Raw genomic sequence first — 22,462 nt, forward strand, 5'->3', positions numbered from 1 at the left:
CTCTGCAGAGACACATGGACTTCCTGGACACGAGTGGCAAGCTTCCAATGAGAGGAAATCTCATTATGTTAGAGAACGGTCTTCACATCCACACACATACACAGGTCCAGCCACTTCTGTTCAAGCCACTTGATTTGGTGCTCCGGGTTACAGCGACGCTAACTCAATCAGTGCTGATTAAGTTCTGGAAATAATAAGGTTTGGACTGTCTGAGCGAGGGATTGAGTAGGTTAGAGGGTCATGAGAGATGACTTATCTGTTAAAGCTGCCTCTTTAAAGCTTGTATGTCATTTGTTATCTTCAGTGTGTTTGAGCTATATGACTCTGACTTATACACTACCAGTCAAAAGTTTTTGAACAGTAAGGTTTGCAATGTTTTTTTTTTTAAATGAAGTCTTCTTTTCACTGAAGCTGCATGTATTTGATTCGAAATACAGCAAAGGTAGTAATATTGTGAAATATTTTTACTATTTAAAATATCTGGTTTCTATTTGAATATATTTTAAAATGTAATTTATTCCTGTGATAGAAGCTACATTTTCAGCATCATTACTGCAGTCTTTAGTGTCACATGATGCTTCAGAAATCATTCTAATATGCTGATTTGGTGTTCAAGAAAATATTAGAAGGGTCATGTGACTGGAATAATGAGACAAAAAATTCAGCTTTGAAATTACAGGAATAAATTACATTTTTAAATATATTCAAAGAGAAAGCAGATATTTTAAATAGTAAAATTATTTTAAAATTGTACTGTTTTTCCTGTACTTTAAAGCAAATAAATGCAGGCTTGTGTGCAGAAGACTAATTTAAAAAAAAAAGTCTTACTGTTCAAAACTTTTGACAGGTAATGTGTATATATATATATATATATATATATATATATATATATATATATATATTAGGGCTGTCGAAAATAACGCGTTAACGGCGTTAATTATTTTGTTGTTGTTAATTACGTCAAATTTTTTAACGCATTTCACGCATGCGCAGAGTGACGAATTATTTGTCAGGATTGGGGAGCTAGAGGCGAGATGGAGCAAGGTGAGCCTATGGACGGATTCAAATATAAAAAGAATGATGATGGTACAGTTAACAAGTACAAGCCTCTACTGGGGTAGACGGTGCTATATACTGTACCCTCAAACGAAAGCAAAGCAATTGAAGATCTGACAAACAATCCAGCGTTGTTCATCTCCTGACTAAGTGTAGACGCGATGTAAATAAAATATTCATTGTGTAGTTTAGAAAGCTTTATTGATTATAACGGAACGTTGTGAGATCTCTATGAACTTAGATTTGTGACGCTTTTAGTGATAATAAAGGGAGCGCGCTTTGCACTTTCCATGCCATAATCCATTCAGAATTTGTATGAAAATTTCGTTTTTCTTATGTTTTGGGAATTACATCTGTACATCGCACAATTACGTTCATTCTCGAAAGAGCGGTGACTGACACAGTGACGGAGTGGAGAGTGGAAGATACATAAAGCCGCTTTGCAGGTCATCGAGGCACCAGCTCAATCATTTGCATTTTTTCAGTGGAAGCAATTTCAAATTATCCGTCATTTTTGCTCACAAAGGAAAAAGTAATACACCAAAAAACGTTGCAGTGTTTTTATGAAATAAAGAAAACAAAAATGATGCGCTTTCTGTCGTCTTGTTCTTGAACAGGAGTGCTTAACAAAAATAAAGCTAAATGCATGCCTCACAGACATGATAAACATATCTATAGAAAGTTTTAAATTATTACTCAACGAAATAAAACAAATCGAAAACAAAAACTTGTTTAATATGTAATCCTTAACGATAAATTTCTCTCTCAAGGCGCGTCCAAAAATGAGAGTGCAGGATCTTTGCGACATTGACTCACATTGACTCACATTGAATACACTTTATTAATAAATAATTCAGATATGTCCTTACTCTTTCCCCGACACATTTATTATTTATTTTTGCCGGTATTTTGTGTTAAGTTTTAGCCTACTGCGTGCGACTGAACGCGGATCTCTTCCAGTTGCGCCATCCGAGCCGTTATCGAAAGTAAAAGCGAAAGTTTTGTGTTGTTTCCACCAGCGCGACATAATTGATGGATGTCTAAAATATAAAAAATAAGGAGTAGCCTAAAACAGCCCCGATGCGGGCCCTGGCATAATATGAAAATGTGAAAATTATGTATCCTGTTATTTATATTTTGGTATGCATTTTAGAAAAAAAAAATGGTTAGGATTCAGGTGTTGCAAATAGTGATTAATCATGATTAATCCACTGAAAAGTCTGATTAATCTGATTAAAAATTTTAATCATTTGACAGCCCTAATATATATATATATAAAAAAATACCCTTGTGCTGCATGTTTCAGAGTGATGGTTTAGTGTTTTCAGCTACTCAATGTAGGTTCACAGTAAATGCTGCTCCGCATAAACTCCATCTGAGTTGGAGTTGTTTTGCTGTGCATTTGGAAACATAAAATAATAATAATAAATGTTTTTAGAAATTATTTTATATTATTTTTGATATATATATATAAATCATAAATTTCTGGTTAAATTGTGCTGCCCTACCAAAAAAAAAAAAAAAAAATCACAGCAAACCTTGAGCCTTTTTTGTTATTGAATTTTAAATCACATTTGTATTTTGTAAAAAAAAAGAAAAAAGAAAGAAAAGCTCCATGAAATGAAAGTGGATAGTTACCAATGGCCATCAACCTACAAAAAGCTTGTGTGCTATATTCCGGATTTTCTGATCAACTTATAGCTTTGTGATTAACAGACTAAAATGCAAGTCTTTATTTTCTGAAAATCTTGCCTCAAAAAGCTTGGCAACTAAGGTCATCATTCACTTTCACAGCACAGAAAAGAGCAGCTTTTACACTCCAGGTTAAGCTGCATGGGTTTGAACATGAGCAGATTAAATGATGCAATTTTCATTTGAGGTTGAATTCTCCTTTTCTTACTATCTGTAAAAGCAGAGACTACAGCAACTTTCCCAGACGAGTGGGAGTTTATTCACAGAGCATGCAGACATCTGTCAGCTATGTTTCTTCACTCCTAGATTGAAAAATAAAGTTACTTTCTTTGACAGACATGAAAAGAAAAAAGAAAATGACTGTAAGAAACAGGGCTTAATAAATATACAATAACTAAAACAAAACAAATTTAAAATATAAATGCCAAGGCAACATTTCTCAGTTTTATTTAGTTTAACCTGAAGTAAAAAAAATAATATATATATTTGTAACACTTTACAGTTAAATTTGTTGGGTTCATTAGTTTTTGTTTTGTTTTTTTAATCTCAATTTCATAATGCACTATAAAAATCACAAATTGTTTTTGTTAACATTAGTTAATGCACTGTGCACTAACCTGAACAAATAATGAACAACTGTTTTTAACAATTAACATAAACAAAGATTAATAAATAGTGTAATAAATGTATTGTTCCAAGTTTGTCATGTTAGTTAATACATTAACTAATGTTAACAAATGACACCTTATTGTAAAATCTTACCAAATAAATAAATAAATGTACAGACTAATAAAACTAATAAAAATGACAAAAGTACCCAACAAAACCACTAATGAAACTATAAATATATAACAAACGCTTATATAAAATATACAAATATAAACTAATTCAAAATATTAATAAAAAAAGGATCATAATACTGAAATAACACTGGCAAGAAAAAAATGGAAAGGACGGCCTTCTACAAGCAGCACTAATGTGATTAAACAGCATTTTTTTTTTCACCAGAAGGTCAGACGAAGAAGAAGATACGCAATAACTCAGAGCAAGCCGTCAGTTGGAAAGTGACAAACATCACGACTCCAGAGCTATTTTCTCCAGAGCTTAACCTGGGTGGAGGCGTGCAAGGCCTTGTCAAAGTGGAAAATAGACAGCACACTGAATTTCCTTTTCCCTGAAGAATGGAATGTCTTCCGCTGGACGCTGCCGAGACAGGAAACTCACGCCTGTCCCTCTCATGGCGTGCTTACGTGCTGAGGTTTGGATGAATGATAAGGTACCTGTTCTGCTGACTCTGTGCTGGGGCTGATACTCAAAGTGGAAGTATCCGGAATAATGTCGTTTATAAGTATAAAGTTTCCAAAATAATCACTAGACCGCATAAAACTACATCCCTACACGCTCACGACGAAATACAGTTGAGATCAAAAGTTTACATTCCCCTTTCAGAATCTGTAAAATGTTAATTATTTTACTAAAATAAGAGGGATCATACAAAATGCATGTTATTGTTTATTTAGTACTGACCTGAATAAGATATTTCACATAAAAGATGTTTACATATAGTCCACAAGAGAAAATAATAGTTGAATTTATAAAAAATAACCCCGTTCAAAAGTTTACATACACTTGATTCTTAATACTGTGTTGTTACTTGAATGATCTACAGCTGTTTTTTTGTTTAGTGATAGTTGTTCATGAGTCCCTTGTTTGTCCTGAACAGTTAAACTGCCCGCTGTTCTTCAGAAAAATCCTTCAGGTCCCACAAATTGTTTGTTTTTAAGCATTTCTGTGTATCTGAATGCTTTCCAACAATAACCGTATGATTTTGAGATCCATCTTTTCACACTGAGGACAACTGAGGGACTCATATGCAACTATTACAGAAGGTTCAAATGCTCACTGATGCTTTAGAAGGAAAAACAATGCATTAAGAGCTGGGGGGTGAAAACTTTTGAACGGAATAAGGATATGTACATTTTTCTTATTTTCCGTAAATATCATTTTTTTTTTTTCATTTAGTACTGCCCTTCAGAAGCTATAGAAGATAGTTACATGTTTCCCAGAAGACGAAAAAAGGAAAATTTAACCTGATCTTCAAATTCCAAAAGTTTTCACCCCCAGCTCTTAATGCATTGTTTTTCCTTCTGAAACATCAGTGAGCGTTTGAACCTTCTGTAATAGTTGCATATGAGTCCCTCAGTTGTCCTCAGTGTGAAAAGATGGAACTAAAACATCAGACAGTCATTGCTGGAAAGGGTTCAAATACACAAAAATGCTGGAAAACCAAAGAATTTGAAGAACAGCAGGCAGTTTAACTGTTCAGGACAAACAAGTGACTCATGAACAACTATCACTAAACAAAACACAGCTGTGGATGATTCAGGTAACACAGTATTAGGAATCAAGTGCATGTAATTTTTTGAACGGGGAAATTTTTATAAATTCAACTATTATTTTTGTGGACTATATGCAAACATCATTTGTGTAAATCTTATTCAGGTCAGTACTAAATAAAAAATAACATGCATTTGTATGATCCCTCTTATATTTTGGTAAAATAATTAACATTTTGCAGATTATGAAAGGGGATGTAAACTTTTGACCTCAACTGTAAAATGCAAAATGAAATTGCTTTCAATGTTCAGCACGTTATCGAAACTAGAAAAACTTGTAAACAAAGACTGCTGTGTCATGTTTGTTTGTGGGCAGGTTATGTAATAACACAGGCAGTTATGCCATCACTTAAAAGGTGAAGTCATTGGAAATGCAGTGAGCAGAACCATCAGCGGTTTGGTGGAAATCAGATGACAGTGCAGTAGAAGGTTAAGGAGAGAGTGATACAGGGCTCTACATCTCAGAGAAGGTTAAAAAACATATTGAGATCAACAGAAGTTCGGCTCAATCATTATACTTGTTGTGCAATGTTAATTACAGAAACTAATTAAGTTGAATTTTCAGCAACATTACTCCAGTCTTCAGTGTCACATGATCTTTCAGAAATCATTCTAATAGGTTGATTTTCTGTTCAGAAACATTTCTGATTATTATCAATCTTGCAAAAAGTATTCAGACATCAGAAACCATTTTTTTTTTTTACATTTTTCTTAGTGGGTGCAGGACAGTACCATTTTTTATGCAAGTGAAGACAGCAAACTCTGACATGTTAAACCAAATATTTCTTTATACCAGTAAAATTTATAAAAATTTGGGACCAAACATTTGATTTGACACTTTGACCTGACCTTGATCTGTTACATACCTTTCTATCAAAGTTACCTAACATTATCAAGATGTTCTGACTTGTTCTGACACAGTTTAACTCTGAGTTCTTTTCATATTTGATTACCATTTTCTAAGCTATAGCGAGTAAACTGTGATAACGTGAGGAATGTTGAAGGTGTCTGAATACATTTTAAGTAAGTTTACTTTATATCAATTTAACAGCCTTGCTGAGTAAAAATAAAAGTATTAATTTCTTTCAAAAAAAAAGAGAAAAAAGTAACTGGCCCCAAACTTTTGAACAGCCGTGTATATTGCCACAAAATATATATATATATTTTTTTACTTTTTATTCATTAAAGAATCCTGAAAAAAGTATCACAGGTTACAAAAAATGTTGATAATAATTAGAAATGTTTCTCGGGCAGCAAAGTGACTATTTGTTAAGGTGAGCTGAAAATCATTTTCTGTGTAATCAACATTATGACACAAATGATGTCGACTGAGCTCAACTTATATTAAACATTAAGCGTTTTTTACTGACAGCATAAGCGAGATCAGCGGAAGAGGAAGAGAACAGCAGGAGGAGACAGACATGCTTTAAATAGATCACTTGGTGTCGACTGCAGAAATACAGAGATGTGCTGTGAGTGGAGGAAGACAGACGTAGACTGAGGAGATTGTTCAGCTGAAGAACAGGAGATGTCGTCCCAGCACTGGAGGTGTGACAGAGGAAGGAAGTCTGTGTGCGTTCGTACACCTACCGTCTTCAATTTCTTGACGGCTTCTTCACAGATGTGCATGCCACGAGACTCCTCGACCTCCACGTGCCCCAGATACTACAAACAAACATAGAGAAACGGTAGTTTAGCTTTGAAACCATGACTCAGTGTTTCCTGTTCCAACAGGAAGAGGTCACGCAGTCCCATCTATTCCTGTTGGAGCTACCGGACCGGTGGCCAGTGACACTCAATGTGCGGAAACAGCGGCGCCCTCCTCTACCCACGGCAGACCGCCCTGGTAGAAGACATCACAGCATCTCGCCCAAAAGGCTCCTGGGACAGAGGTCAGGCCAAGAGGCGGGTGGCTATTGTACTGACAGGAAGTCCTTCCCCTTCCGCTTATAAAACACACAGACCTCAGGAGCTACTATTGTCAGTTTGTGACATCAGCAGAGTCACATCTAAGAGCAGCTTGAGAACCGTGAGTCATGTGTGCACTAGTGATGGGAAGTTCGGATCATTTTACCGACTCGGATCTTTGAGTCTCGTTCGGCAAAATGAACGAATCTTTTTTCGAGTCATTTCGTTCATTTTACCAAAATATAATTAAAAAGTTACGTGTTACTTCCATAATTCATTGTTTACCTGATTAGCTCCCTCACCTCTATCTGTACGGGTTTGAGTCGTTCGTTCATCACGTGACAGCCCCATAAGCTTTACCTATGCTGCCTGAGCCGGAAACAGAATTGATTAGTTCATCTCTCGAGTCTTCGGGTTTGAGTCGTTCGCTCATAGTTGCGCAATTGCGCATGCGCGACTGAACGAATCACTCCCCGAGACGACTCGTTCTTCCCGAGTCACATTAAAGATTCGTTCAAAATGAACGAATCGTTCAAGAACGACCCATCAATAGTGTGCACCTGCTTATTATCCCTGTAAAGCCTGACGTATCAAATAATAGCCTACAAAGTTAAATTGTTAGAACAGAACAGTTTATACCTTTACAAATTCCCACAAATTTTTGTTTTTTCAGCGTTTTTGTGTATTTGAACCCTTTCCAACAACGACTGTATGATTTTGAGATCCATCTTTTCACACTGAGGACAACTGAGGAACACATATACAACTATTACAGAAGATTCAAACACTCACTGATGCTCCAGAAGGAAAAACGATGCATTAAGCCTGGGGGGTGAAAACTTTTGAACAAAATGGATGTGTGTACTGTACATTTTTCTTATTTTGCCTAAATATCATATTTGTTCATTTAGTACTGCCCTTCAGAGGCTACAGAATGTGTTTTCCAGAAGACAAAATAAGTTAAATTTACCCTGATCTTCAAATTCCAAAAGTTTTCACCCCCGGATCTTAATGCATGGTTTTTCCTTCTGGAGAATCAGTGAGTGTTTTAACCTTCTGTAATAGTTGCATATGAGTCCCTCAGTTGTCCTCAGTGTGAAAAGGGTTCAAATACACAAAAATGCTGAAAAACCCCAAAATTTGTGGGACCTGAAGGATTTTTCTGAAGAGCAGTAGGCAGTTTAACTGTTTGGGACAAACAAGGATGGTGGATCATTCAGGTAACAACACAGTATTAAGAATCAAGTGTATGTAAACTTTTGAACAGGGTCATTTTTTTTTAAATTCAGCTATTATTTTCTTTCATGGACTATATGTAAACGTCTATTATGTGAAATATCTTATTCAGGTCAGTACTTAATAATCAATAACATGCATTTTGTATGATCTCTCTTATTTTGCTAAAATAATGAACATTTTGTAGATTCTAAAAAGGAGATGTAAACTTTTAACCTCAACTGTATACAGGGTTAAATATCAGCTACTTTCATTCAGTAAGTCTAGTTACATTGGCACTGGGTTAGTTTATGTCATGGATTGATCTAATCTGACTATATAAAAGAACACTAAAACATTAGTTTAACCAAAAATTACAATTCTGTCATCATTTCCTCATGTACTTTCAAACCTTTATGATATTCTTTTTCGTGTTAATCAGAGTTGTTGTCTTAACCAACTGCAGGAAAATGCAATGCGAGGTTTACCTTAGTTTTAGTTCGTTTAATCTCAGATCTTGAGCAAACACATGTTCAAACTGTCAACTCAATGTGAACAAACCAGTATATTATATTTCATAACAAAGACGGTATCAGTCACTCAGTATGAACTTTTAATAATGTTAAAAAAGTTTAATATTTATTAATTATATTATAAACGTATCAATTTTGATTTTGTTACATCACATAGTTGTATCAAACGTTTCGCTGAAATCTTGTTGCAATGCATTATTGGATTTAATGGCTCTATGCAAATAAGAAACAGACACTTTAAAGTCACTTTAAAATGTGGCTTTTGGAATAGATCAGAAATTATTTCGATTTGGCAGTGTGGAGGGAGTTTGCTTCACAATATAGTCTTTATGGATTCAGTATTCCGATTATTGTGTGATGCTCCGGAGTTTGACATTCTTTCAGAGAGCTAAGGTTTGGTCTCCATCTAAAATGGTTTATAACCTGGCTCTGAACCAGTTATTGAGCATGAATGCGAAAAGCAGCTGTCTATAACCACCAGAACAGCCGTTTTCCATTGCCTGTAATAGAACAGAGCAGCGATTTAGCTGGGAATTGGGCACAGAGTTATTCATAGAGCTGCTCTTCTTTAGCAACCACATACACACTCTGTGACTGAACTGCTTTACATAAGTGTGTCCTCAACACAACCAAACCTTTATGGCACCTGCTCATCAGATACTTACAAAAATGTACACTACCAGTCAATGTTTTTATTTTTAAAGAAGTCTCTTCTGTTTTTCAAGCCTGCATTTATTTGATCCAAAGTACAGCAAAAACAGTACAGTTTTGAAATATTTTTACTGTTTTCTATGTTTTGAATATATTTTAAACTGTGATTTATTCCTGTGATCAAAGCTAATTTTTCAGCAACATCAATTTTTCAGTGTCACATGAAACTTCAGAAATCATTCTAATATGATGATTTGCTGCTTAGGAAACATTTATTTTATTATTATCAATATTTATTTATTTTTATTTTTTTTAAGGCCCAAAGATCACCATATATCTTAAATAAAAAAACCTTTTTGTAACATTATACACTATACCATATAATATATTCAAAACTCAAAAGCTTGGGGTCAGTATAATTTTGATTTTTTTAAATTAATAGAAATTATTAATTAGAAATTAATACTTTATTTAGCGAGGATGCATAAAATTGATCAAACGTGATTTAAAGACAATGTTACAAAAGATGATAATAAATGTTTTTCAGCAGCAAATCAGAAAATTAGAAAGATTTCTAAAGGATTATTTGACTGGAGTAATGATGCCAAAAAAAATCAGCTGAAATCACAGCAATGAATCACGTTTTAAAATATATTCAAATAGAAAACAGTTATTTTAAATAGTAAAAATATTTTTAAAAATTTAGAGTTTGAATTTGAATCAAATAAATGCAGGCTTGGCAAACAAAAGAGACTGTCTTTAAAAAAAAAAAAAAAATCTTACCGTTCAAAAACTTTTGACTGGCAGAGTAGTTATATGCAAGGTATTTATAAAAACAAAACAAAACTGAGAATTCAGATTATTTTAGGTAATGAAAACTGAATAATAGTGTGAAAAAAACGGTCAGGTCATTTGGCAATTTTTATTTATAACAACAAGTGTGTAGTTTGTGTGTTTATTAGATTTCCACTGACATTTTTAGTGGCTTATAAAACAGAGACAAAATGTCACTAATGTGTTTGTTCAGCTTCATCTCCATCTGCTTTTAGTTTTAACACAGATCTACTGATCAGAGACATAAGTTACCAGCCACAGAAAAATTAACCGATTAACACCAGATATATGCAGAACTACAATTTTTTTCAATATTCGACTAATCCCTGAATTATGAAGGAAGTCCTGTATAATGGTTATTTCATGTCCACCCTGATCAGACATCTCATAATGACAAATCATACACTTAATGCAGTGAACTGTATGTTCAACCAATGTATTCAACTAAATATCCTTTTATTGTCCAAAATGCTAACACTTAACTTGAAGCCTCTGCATGTATAATGCATTAGAATTATTCATAATGGACATTGAAATGCAATATATTGTTTCATAAATAATTGTAATCAAATTCAAAATGTGTTATTATATTTCCAGATTCGTTGTTAGATCTGAAGTTGGTTGTTTTTTATGTGTTTTAATGCATTATAGTTTCTGATGGAATAGATAAGTATTATAATCTTTGGTTACAAGATGGTGCATTACAAGCCATAATTTTCTAGTGCAAGTAAAAAGAGCTCCAAGTAAAGTGACACCTACAAAATGAAGACCAAAACAACCAATTGACTGTTGTAAAGCACCTCATCTGAACAAAAGCACAAACCATATAAAACACTGACTAACTACTTTGTACACATTTCACATACCGAGCTGTATGGAGTATATTTATGATCAGCAGGTGGAGAAATAAGAGCTCAGATGATGAGAGAGAATCTAGGACACCACACAAAACACAAACACAAACACACACACATAAAGACGACACGAACCCGCCACAGGCCACTAATTTACTGTGACCTTACGCTATATGATAAACCAGACTAAAACCACACAGATGAATAAGCAGCTCTACAGGAGAAGAGGAGCGCTGATGGTCAGAGTCTTTGGTTTCAGGCTGCTCTCTCTGTGGGATTGTGGGTAATTGTGGTAAATCAGAGACACATCAAAAGCAGGTTAAGGACGGCGTGGGCTGTGTAGCACCTCGAAATATCACACGGCTGTAAATGTCCACCAAACAAACAAAATGCACTAAATGAAGTTGCACATCAATTATTTGAGATTTGCATCCTTTTTGCAACTTTAAAATCAACAATAACAAAGAACTAAACTTGCTAATCATCCATCCTGACTCATTCATAGTTTAATATCCTTTGAGAGACAATTTAAGCACCAACCTGCCTTCAGAACCTTTTAATCACACAAATGAAATGAATACTGAAATCTGTTTTTCCATTTCCATTTTTTCTAAATTCAGTTTTTTCAGATTTAATTTTTGTGGATTCTGTTTTTTTTTCTCTGTTTTAATTGTTAAATTAATTTTTAACTAATCAAAAAGCATGCTTAATTAATTGAAATTTATTAAAAGGTTAACAAATTTAATTAAGACCCTATGATTTTTTTTTCTTAAATTCAGTTTCATTTTCACCAAATTCTGTGTTTTCCATTAATTTTCTGAATTTCACTTGGAACGGTTTCATTCATTTTTAATAACCAAAAACATCTCTAAATAACTGATTTTATATATTAAAATTTTAATTTATGTTTTTTCCCTTTTTTTCCCTTCTTTCTCTCTGTTTCTTTCTTTCTTTCTTTCTTTCTCGGATTTCTCTTTCTCTCTTTTTTTGGCTTTCTTTCTTTTCCTGTCTGTCTTTTCTTTTTTCTGTCTGTCTGTCTTTCTCTTTCTTTCTTTTTCTGTCTGTGTCTGTTTGTATCTTTTTTTTTCGGTCTGTCTTTCTTTTCTGTCTGTCTGTATTTTTCTTTCTTTTTTCTGTCTGTCTTTCTCTTTCTTTTTCTGTCTGTCTCTTTCTTTTTTCTGTCTGTCTTTCTCTTTCTTTCTTTTTCTGTCTGTCTTTTTCTTTCTTTTTCAGTCTTTCTGTCTGTGTCTTTTTCTTTCTCTTTTTCTGTTTGTCTCTTTCTTTTTCTGTCTGTCTTTCTTTATTCTATCTGTCTGTCTCTTTCTTTTTTCTGTCTGTCTGTCTTTCTTTCTTTCTTTCTTTTTCTGTCTGTGTCTGTTTGTTTCTTTTTCTTTCTTTTTCTGTCTGTCTTTTCTTTCTTTTTTCAGTCCGTCTTTTTCTTTCTTTCTTTTTCTGTCTGTCTTTTTCTTTCTTTTTCTGTCTGTCTTTCTCCTTCTTTTCTTTCTCTCTTTTTCTGTCTGTCTTTCTGTCTACCCTTTTTCTGTCTGACTTTCTGTCTTTCTTTCTCTCTTTTTCTGTCTGTCTTTGTCTTTTTTCCCTTCTTTTTCTGTTGTTCTTTCTCTCTTTCTTTCTTTCTAGAAATCATGTGTTGTGTATTTAAACTTTTCGACTAAATCAATTCTGGTAAACAATTTTTCTGGAAAATATTACTTCAAAAAATAAGTAATATACTGCTGTCATAGTTTCTTCCTGTTAAACCAAACTTTTACTTTAATGGGTCGCTGTGAAGACCTTTACGTTTCTGTTTGTATATGATATGACAACAGTTTTTCTCAAAAGAAACAGTAAAATACTCATGAAGTGACTGTCAGCAGTTCAGAGGCTAAAAAACAGCGAGCATTCGTTCACACAGAGACACCCAGAACATGCAGCATCGCATTTAAATAGCATTTTTGCAGCTTAATATTCACAGACACTAGTCTATATTGAATTTTGATTTAAGTGTACTGACCTACTTTTGATTTATTCATCCAAAATTTGTTAAACTCCGTGACATTCGGCGTTATAGAGTAAATTACATTTTATGACTGGATTCCTCAATTCTGTCCACGTTTTGCATGTCTACAGATAAAATGAATCATGATTCTATTTTTTTTTTCTTTTCCATTTTTTCTTAACAGGGACATTTAGCCCTTTTTACATAGATAACCATGTGTGTAAAATGTTAAAAACATTTAAAAGAAAGGTTCTTCAAATACAGGTCATATGTAAAGATGATCTTAATGCTGTACTTTTATTGTTTTTGTTGAGCTATTGTCACAATGCCCGCTTTTCATTTCAAAAATCATGTGACTTACAGCATACTGTTTTCCAAAAATGGGTCACACACACTGTGAGATTCTATCCTGGCGTGATCTGTGTTCAGAGTCAAGGCACAACAGCAGTCGACAAATCTGTCAAAGCTCTAGTAATCTGTTGCATTAACAGCGTGAGAATGATCGACAGCTGCAGGTGCTTCAGCACAGGTGTGTATGTGTCCATTACCTTGACGGCGAAGCTGCATTTGCCCCCGCGTACGGCCTCCTCGTCTGTCTGCCACTGGTGCGGCCGGCTGGACTCTGGCACATAAACGTCTTTCTTTCGCCGGAAACTCTGCCGTAGCTTATTCATCGCTCAACCTCCTCCTGCAGACACACAGAGACAGAGAGACGTTTCAGACAGATGCCAACACACGTTTGAAAGAGACAGACGTCTGATTATCTGGTCCATTAATGATTGAAAATGACAAAAACAATAAATACACATTATTTCACAGACATAACTGAACACCTTTTATTTGCTATTTATCAAAACTTCAGAAGCTCTTAGATGCCATTTTGAGTGATTGCTAGTCATAAAGTACAAACACTGGCATCATTACCTTACATTTTTAATATAAATTAATAAAAAGGAAAAAATAAACGGCTTTATAGTTAAAGGGGTAATTGACTCAAAAATGAACATTTTTAAATCACACTAATGTTGTTCTAAACTTGCATGATTTTGTTTACAGTAGCCATTGTCTTCCATAGTATTTTTATCTGTATACTATGGACATCAATGGCTACTGTCAGCTGTTTGGATACTAACATTCACAACATTCTTTAACATATCTTTTTTTGTGTTCAACAGTTGAATGAAATTCACACAGGTTTGAAACAACAAGAGGCTTTGTAAATATCTACAATTATTTTGTTTTTGGGTCAACTATCCCTATAGGGCCCTATGAAAACTGTTTTATGTTTTCCCAAATTCCTTTTTATTGTTTTCCAAATTCTGTTTTTTCCGTTTTAACTCTTCTGGATTCCATCTTTTTTCTGTTTAAATGTTTCTCTCTCTGTTTTAATGGCTAAATAAATAATATTATTTAAAAGCATGTCTAATTATTGAAATCACTTTTAATCACAATTTAACAGCAATTTATTAAAAGTTTAGCTTAAAAGCCCCTATGAAATATATTTTATTTTTTTCTCCTCAAATTTTGCTTGATTGTTTTCCAAATTCCGTTTTTTTCCCATTTTGATTCTTCTGGATTCCGTTTTAAAGTTTTAATGGCTAAATTAAAAGATTTTATTCAAAAAACGTGTAATTATTGAAATCATGAAACTTACACAATTTAACAGCAATTTATTAAAAGTTTAGCAAGAATAACATTTCTAAGCCCCTATGAAGTGTTTTATTTTTCCCCTGAAATTTCATTTGATTGTTTTCCAAATTCAGTTTTTTCCATTTTAATTCTGTTTTTTTTTTCAGTTTTATTTTTTCAAGACTTCTTCAGAAAGCATCAAAAACATGTCTAATTATTTAAATTATGTAACATACACACTTTAACAGTAATCTATTGAGATTTATTTTTAAAAATGACATTAAGGCCTTATGAAATATTTTATCAATTTAAAAAAATATTAATATATATAAATATATCATTTTTTATAAAAATCAATTAATAAGACATGCTTTTGATTAATCCAGTTTTTAAAAAAAATTTTTTTTTTGGTAAATTAATTCTGGTAAATATTCTTTAATATTTAATGTCTTAATAATAATAATAATAATTTTATTATTAGACTAAAAAATTATAAATTTAAAAATTTGACTATATTGTGTTTTGAATTAAATGTACTGACCTACTTTTGATTTATCCTTCTCAAATTGGGCAAATTCCATGACATTCTGCATTATACAGTAAGTTTTCCGCATTGCAGAAATCAAATGGCACAACTTTAAGGAACTTATTGTATTTTTTCCACAAATAAAAAAATAAAAACATGGATTAAAAGGAAGTAAATACTGTAAATCACACAAACACTACATGCATTTTTATGCAAGTTTCAAATGCAGCTGAATTCAGGTACTGGCATCGTCAGCACTGTCAAAATAAAAGTCCCACAGCCAAAAAACCCTAACAGGCCAATGCTGATCATAAAAATACATTTGGTACAGAAGTAGCTGTTCTTCTGAGACGAGTGTGTTCAGATGTGTCTGTTGTATCGGTGTAGAAACAAGGAGTTTTATCTGTCTCTGTCTACTTATCACACACAATAATTCTCTCACTAGCACAAACGTGAACAAGATCTGAGCGGCGTGCACCCCTGAATGCACCAGCACACACACACACGCGTGCAGAGTCACGCAGCACTGAGTCACATCAGAGCCGCTGCAGACAGTCAGTCAGTCACCTGCAGAGCCAGACAGCAGACACACTCACACACACAGCACAAGTTTCAAAGAGCGCAGCACTGAAACAGGCTGAAGATTCATTGCCTTTTACACTCCACAGAAGCTCAGATTTCAACAGCATAACGTGACACTCATTTGAATGAGCCGGGAGAGATGCGTAACCACACACACACACACACAGGCACTGAGAAACAGCTTGTCTTGAAAAGAGGAAAACACAATAGCACATTAGCATGAGAAGCCAGTGCCAAGCCCAGCTTGGGTGTGATGTGCGAGCGACAAAATCACAAACATACACACACGTTTGCAATTATAACCAAGTATAATTACACACACATGCCATATATGATAAAGTATTATGTTTTCGACAAAAATATGCAGAAGCACAACTGTTTTCAGCATTGTTAATAGTAATAAATGTTTCTTGCACAGCAAATCAGCATATTACAATGATTTCTCAAGGATCATGTGACATTGAAGACTGGAGTAATGATGCTAAAAATTCAGCTTTAAAATCACATGAATTAAGTACATTAAAAAAATATATAAGAAAAGTAAGAAACAGTTATTTCAAAGGGGTCATCGGATGCCCATTTTCCACAAGTTCACATGATTCTTTAGGGTCTTAATGCAAAGTCTGTAATATACTTTGGTTAAAAATTCTCAATAGTAGTGAAAAAACACCCTTTTACCTTGTCAAAATCAGCTCTGCAAAATATCAGCTCATTTTATCGCATGGGCCCTTTAAATGCAAATGAGTTCTGCTCGCCCCGCCCCTCTCTGCTGAGGGATTACGAGCTGTAATGTTTACTTTAGCCACATTTATCCACGTTTTTAGCCACGTTTATCGGTGAAACTTGCCAACAAGCACATTATTAAGAAAGGCCATTTGCAAAGATGCATAAAAAACCCTTAAACTCACATCTGCTGTGGGTGAAGCTGCATCAGGAACGATTCGCACAAACTAGTCGCATATGTAAATTGGGATCGACACTTTCCTTTTAAAAACGAAAGTAACGTTAAACCTCTGCCTCTTCAGCTGCTCAGATGTCGGGAGTAAATGACGACTGCTATGTTCATTATTATATCCAACAACAGAACACCTCAATCGCTCAATTAGAGTCTTCCTCTGCACCTGAGTCACACAATGGCGATCATATTCAGACTGTTTCAGCTCGGTGGGGGCGGGTCTAAGGAAAGGCGCTCGTGTCAATCAACTGTGTTTCATCACACTGACAAGAATCTGAGAATGACCTGATTTTAAAAAGGGGATATTACTTTTAAAGATGGAAAAAAATACCACTGGGTGGATATTTATCATTGTAGGGTGCTTGTGTACACAAACTGCCAACACACATTAATGTTCAGACACGTAAAAGTTAGTTTTGCATCCGATGACCCCTTTAAAAAAGTAACTTGGATGAATAAAGTTTGCAGACAAACTTTGAAGTTGGCTTGAGAAAGCCTTGTCTGAAAGTTTGAAATAAATTTGAAAATCTTAGTACAAATGTTGTGGTTTTAGCATGTTAGCATGATTAGCAAGTTGCTAATATGTATTTATCATGGTTAGCAAATTGCTAAAATGTATTTAACACGATTAGCATGTTGCTAGCATGTTACATGATTAGCAAGTTGTTAGCTTGCTGCTAACATGTTTTCAACATAATTAACATGCTGTTAACATGTTTTGTGGCATGAATAGCAAGGTAACATATTTAACATGATTAACATGCTGCTAATATGTCTTTAACGTGATTAGCAAGTGGCTAATATGCATTTAGCATTATTTGCATGTTGCTAGCATGTTAACATGATTGCAAGTTGTTAGCTTGTCGGTAACATGTTTTAATATGTTTTTAACATGATTAGCATGTTGCTGACACATTTAACATGACTAACATATTTCTAGCACGATTAACATGTTGCTAGCATGTTTTGTAGCATAAGCAAGTTGCTAACATATTTTTAACATAATTAGCAAGTTGCTAATAAGTTTTCAGCATGATTAGCACGTTAACATGATTATTAAGTTGTTAGCTTGTTGCTAACATGTTTTTCAAAATTTTTATAACATGATTAGCATGTTGTTACCATGTTTTGTAGCATGATTAGCAAGTTGTCGACATGGTAACATGATAAGCAAATTGCTAACATGTTTTAACATGATTAGCATGTTAACATGATTAGTAAGTTGTTAGCTTGTTGCTAACATGTTTATAGCATGATGTACAAGTTGTTGACATGTTAACATGATTAGCAAGTTGCTAACATGTTTTAACATGATTAGCATGTTAACATGATTAATAAGTTGTTAGCTTGTTGCTAACATGTTTTTCAACATGTTTGTAGCATAATTAGCATGTTGTTACCATGTTTTGTAGCCTGATTAGCAAATTGTTGATTAACATTTTTCTAAAATGATTAACATGTTACTAGCATGTTTTGTAGCATGATTAGCAAGTTGTCGACATGTTAACATGACTAGCAAGTTGCTAACATGTCTTAGCATGATTAGCATGTTATTACCATGTTTTGTAGCATGATTAGCAAGTTGTTGACATATTTAGCATGATTAACACTTTTCTAGCATGATTAGTAAGTTGCTTACATGTTTTAGCATGATTAGCATGTTAACATGATTAGTAAGCTGTTAGCTTGTTGCTAACATGTCTTAGCATGATTAGCATGTTATTACCATGTTTTGTAGCATGATTAGCAAGTTGTTGACATATTTAGCGTGATTAACACTTTTCTAGCATGATTAGTAAGTTGCTTACATGTTTTAGCATGATTAGCATGTTAACATGATTAGTAAGCTGTTAGCTTGTTGCTAACATGTTTTAAACATGTTTATAACATGATTAGCAAGTTGCTAACCCATAAAAGTTTTTTTACTAGGCTGGCTGTCTAGTCTTAGCTGGTTTAAGCTTGGTTGGTTTTTTAGCAGGTCTCCCAGCCTGACCAGCTAAAAAGTGTCCAAAACCACTTTAAGACCATCTGAATGGCTGCTTTTAGCTGTTTTTCTCAGTAGGGGGTTGTTAAGCTTTGCTATAGCAATTAGGGATGCACCGATCCTTATCGGTCGATAACTTGCGCGTTTTGTCAGTAAAGCCGGTTCTGTAATCAGCGGTAAATGCCATCAGGTGCGTGATTTCACGTTGAGCCATATATACTACACACAGCCGTTGTTTACAGACGAGCTGCGCACATTCACACTGATAATGAACATTGCTATGCGCAGCTCGTCGGTAAACAACGGCTGTGTGTAGTATATACGGCTCAACGTGAAATCACGCACCTGATGGCATTTACCGCTGATTACAGAACCGGCTTTACTGACAAAACGCGCAAGCTTTATCGACCGATTGGTATCGGTGCATCCCTAATAGCAATAGGCCACTTAAAAATCACCCGGTTTCACAGACATGGCTTAAGCCTAGTCCTAAACTAAAATGTAAGCCTGAGCTGTTTCAACTGAAAGAAACTTGCACTGACTGATCTTAAAATATATCAGTGCTTTTGTTTTGTTTTGGTTTTTAAGATTTCTCTTCATATTATTGACTTCTATGGTGCCCCCGAGTTTGAACTTCCAAAATGCAGTTTAAATGCAGCTTCAAAGGGCTCTAAACGATCCCAGCCGAGGAAGAAGGGTCTTATCTAGCAAAACGATTGGTTATTTTCTTAAACATTTACAACATATATACTATTTAATCTCAAACGCTCGTCTTGCCGAGCTAGACAAGTTGAGTATTTGAAGTGAAAAGATATTTGAATTAGAATTTTTTTTTTTTTTTCAGAAAATAAGCCATCGTTTTGCTAGATAAGACCCTCATTTCCTCGGCTGTGATCATTTAGAGCCCTTTGAAGCTGCATTTTGAAAGTTCAAACTCGAGGGCACCATAGAAGTCCACTATATGGAGAGAAATCCTGAAATGTTTTACTCAAAAAACATAATTTCCTTACGACTGAAGAAAGAAAGGCATGAACATCTAGGATGACAAGAGGGTGAGTACATTATCTGTACATTTTTGTTCTGAAAGTGAACTACTCTTTCAGGCGTCTTAACTGAACTATGGTCTAATCCTGGCTTAGGCTAAGCCTTGTCTATGAAACCGGGCCTGTAAGTGTCATTATATAAAGTTTTACCCCTTCAATGAAATTTTATGGGATTTTTGGTGGTTTTGATAGTCGGGTTTATGAAAACCGTAAGTCCGAACAATTCAAAAAGATAGAGCAACCTGAGGCAGACCTGTCTAAAGGTCTGACCTAAGTTTGGTGGTTATAGCTTTAAAAGTCTTTCGCAAGCTAACTTAATAATATAGTCTTTGGTGAGCAAAGGAGAAGTCTTTCAAAAACCGACTGCAGACTTTTGAATAGTAGTGTATATAAACCTTGACACTTGGTGAGCAGCAGCTCCTCTGGCGACACACAGATATTCTTTCCCAGTGTTAAACAGCAGAGCAGCAGGAGAAAATGCAGAGGAAAAAATGTTAATAAGCAGAAAAGATTAGCACGTGTGTGTGTGTGTGTGTGTGTGTGTGTGTGTGTGTGTGTGTGAGAGAGAGTGTGGGGGACATCTAACGGACAGACTGCTGCCAATGAGTTCATCTACTGTCAGAGGAGAGAAACTGTGAGAAACAGAAGAAAGCAGCACAGAGAGAGAGAGAGAGAGAGAGAGAGAGAGAGAGAGAGAGAGAGAGAGAGAGAGAGAGCGAATCCTACATAACGCTCAACTTCAGCAGCTTTCCTCCACTCGTCTGTATTTAGGTCAGATTGACTGCAGGCCGCGGGCGAAGCTCTGTCACTATAGAAGAACTGATGCTGCGGAGGAGACATGATGAAAACACTGCTCCACAGATTTCTGCCACTACTCATCACTGAAGTCTCCTCTCTCAGCTGACACCATGCTCTCTGTGAGCTCGGTTCAATCTAGTTCAGTCTTAAGCCTTGTTCACACTGACACTGATTGTATCTCTGAAGGTCACAATCGTTGGACTGCTGGTCAAAATAGATGCTCCTGACGCTTTACAGCCAAAGCTTTTGAAAACGTCACAGTTGGGCTGTGATGCCAGGATAAATCAATCTAATTTGATAAGAAATAGTTTTCTTGCTGCTGAAATGCATTCCACAGTGAAAGCAGCAGCAGAAGCACATAATGAGTCAGATAAACAAGATGAAAATGAAAGATCATTGAATAAGCCAAACGCCCTCAAAACATTGACGATGTTTGATACAGTTTTCCACACATTATGTACTGAATAACATGCAGTCAGTCCAACAATAATGACTGGCTGCCTGTACATTATCTCTGCATGTAGGCAGAGACATGCAGTCAAACAAAAAAGTATTCAAAAACCTTCAACATTTCTCACATTATCACCGTTTATAGTTATAGTTTAGAAAATGGTAATAAAATATGACAAGAACTAGGGAACAGAGTACTTTTAAGGGCACCGAGTCACCGACTGAGTACCGATTCAAAGTACGAATTCAAATCAATCGATGCCAAATTTCGGTAAGTCACTTCTATAGTTTTAGATAATTTTACATTTCATTTGAGAGAACTAGCATCATATCATACTGTATACACACAGAAACTTCACGGCAACCTGTTAAAGTAAAAGTATGGTTTAACATGTAACAGAAATATATTAGTCTTGGATTACTTTTGTACAGTATAATGCATGTCTGTATATATCCTATATATATACCTTTTTGGAATCCATTTCTTCTGTTTTAATATGTCTGGATTTAATTTTATGAGTTAAAATATAATATTTAATGGTTGAAAAATATTCTATTAAACATTAAAAATTACTGAAATAATAAGTCCTATACAATTACAGTTTATTACAAGTTGAACAAAAATTAAATTTTTAAGGCCCTATATTATCAGTTTTTCTAGATTCCATTCTAATGGTTAATTTAAAATTGTCCTAATTAAATGCATGTCTAATCAACTAAACTAATTCTTTTACTTAATTTACTTACAGTAAAAGGGTCATTTATAGTTTTTCAGGAATTCAGTTTTTTTAATGATTTAATACAAATGTATTATTACAGTGGTAACTGAATGAAGGTTAAAAAACATGCAATAAAATGCAATAATATAAAATTAATATTATTCCAAATTATTGTTAATATGATTATGACTTTGACATTATACTTTGACATTATAAAATTCAGTATATTTCTACCATCATTTCTTCAAAAAAAAATAAATAAAATAAAAATTATTTTGGCATGTTGTGGAGAAGAATTGTGTTTGCTTGACTATACTGCAAAGTTTTTTTATTTTTCAAATTAAATTGTGAAATGCTGGGGAAGTGACTCTCAGTTCATCTATGGAGATGAAGTTCACACAGATGAGCATCACATGCTTTAGCATGTGTTAAAAAATAGCAAACCGACATAAAACAAGCACACTTCAGATTTCATTTGCAATCTTTTTGCGGTGTAATATTCACAGACATTAGTCCATATCATGACTTGATAAAGTCTACAGCTCAACTTTTAATTTATTAACCCAAAATTGGACAAATTCCACAACTGAATCATGATTCTACAATATCTGTACAATTGTTTTTCATGCTTTCCATGTTTG

The 22,462-nt window shown here is 34.3% G+C and overlaps 1 protein-coding gene across 6 annotated transcripts in view; it reads right to left on the minus strand.

Annotated features, from left to right (window-relative positions):
* Positions 1–22,462, minus strand: part of numb (NUMB endocytic adaptor protein) — an 82,743-nt gene that overhangs the window by 24,831 nt on the left and 35,450 nt on the right. For all 6 annotated transcript variants that reach the window (XM_073842456.1, XM_073842457.1, XM_073842453.1 and 3 more), the window contains exons 2-3: positions 13,684–13,823; positions 6,735–6,809 (exon numbers count right to left, since the gene is read on the minus strand). In XM_073842456.1, the coding sequence (XP_073698557.1) occupies positions 6,735–6,809; positions 13,684–13,809 (201 nt within the window). In that variant the 5' untranslated portion in view covers positions 13,810–13,823. The remainder of the gene's footprint in view (positions 1–6,734; positions 6,810–13,683; positions 13,824–22,462) is intronic.

This window comes from Garra rufa, chromosome 6 (genome assembly GCF_049309525.1).
Source record: "Garra rufa chromosome 6, GarRuf1.0, whole genome shotgun sequence".
NCBI classification, from domain to species: Eukaryota; Metazoa; Chordata; class Actinopteri; order Cypriniformes; family Cyprinidae; genus Garra; species Garra rufa.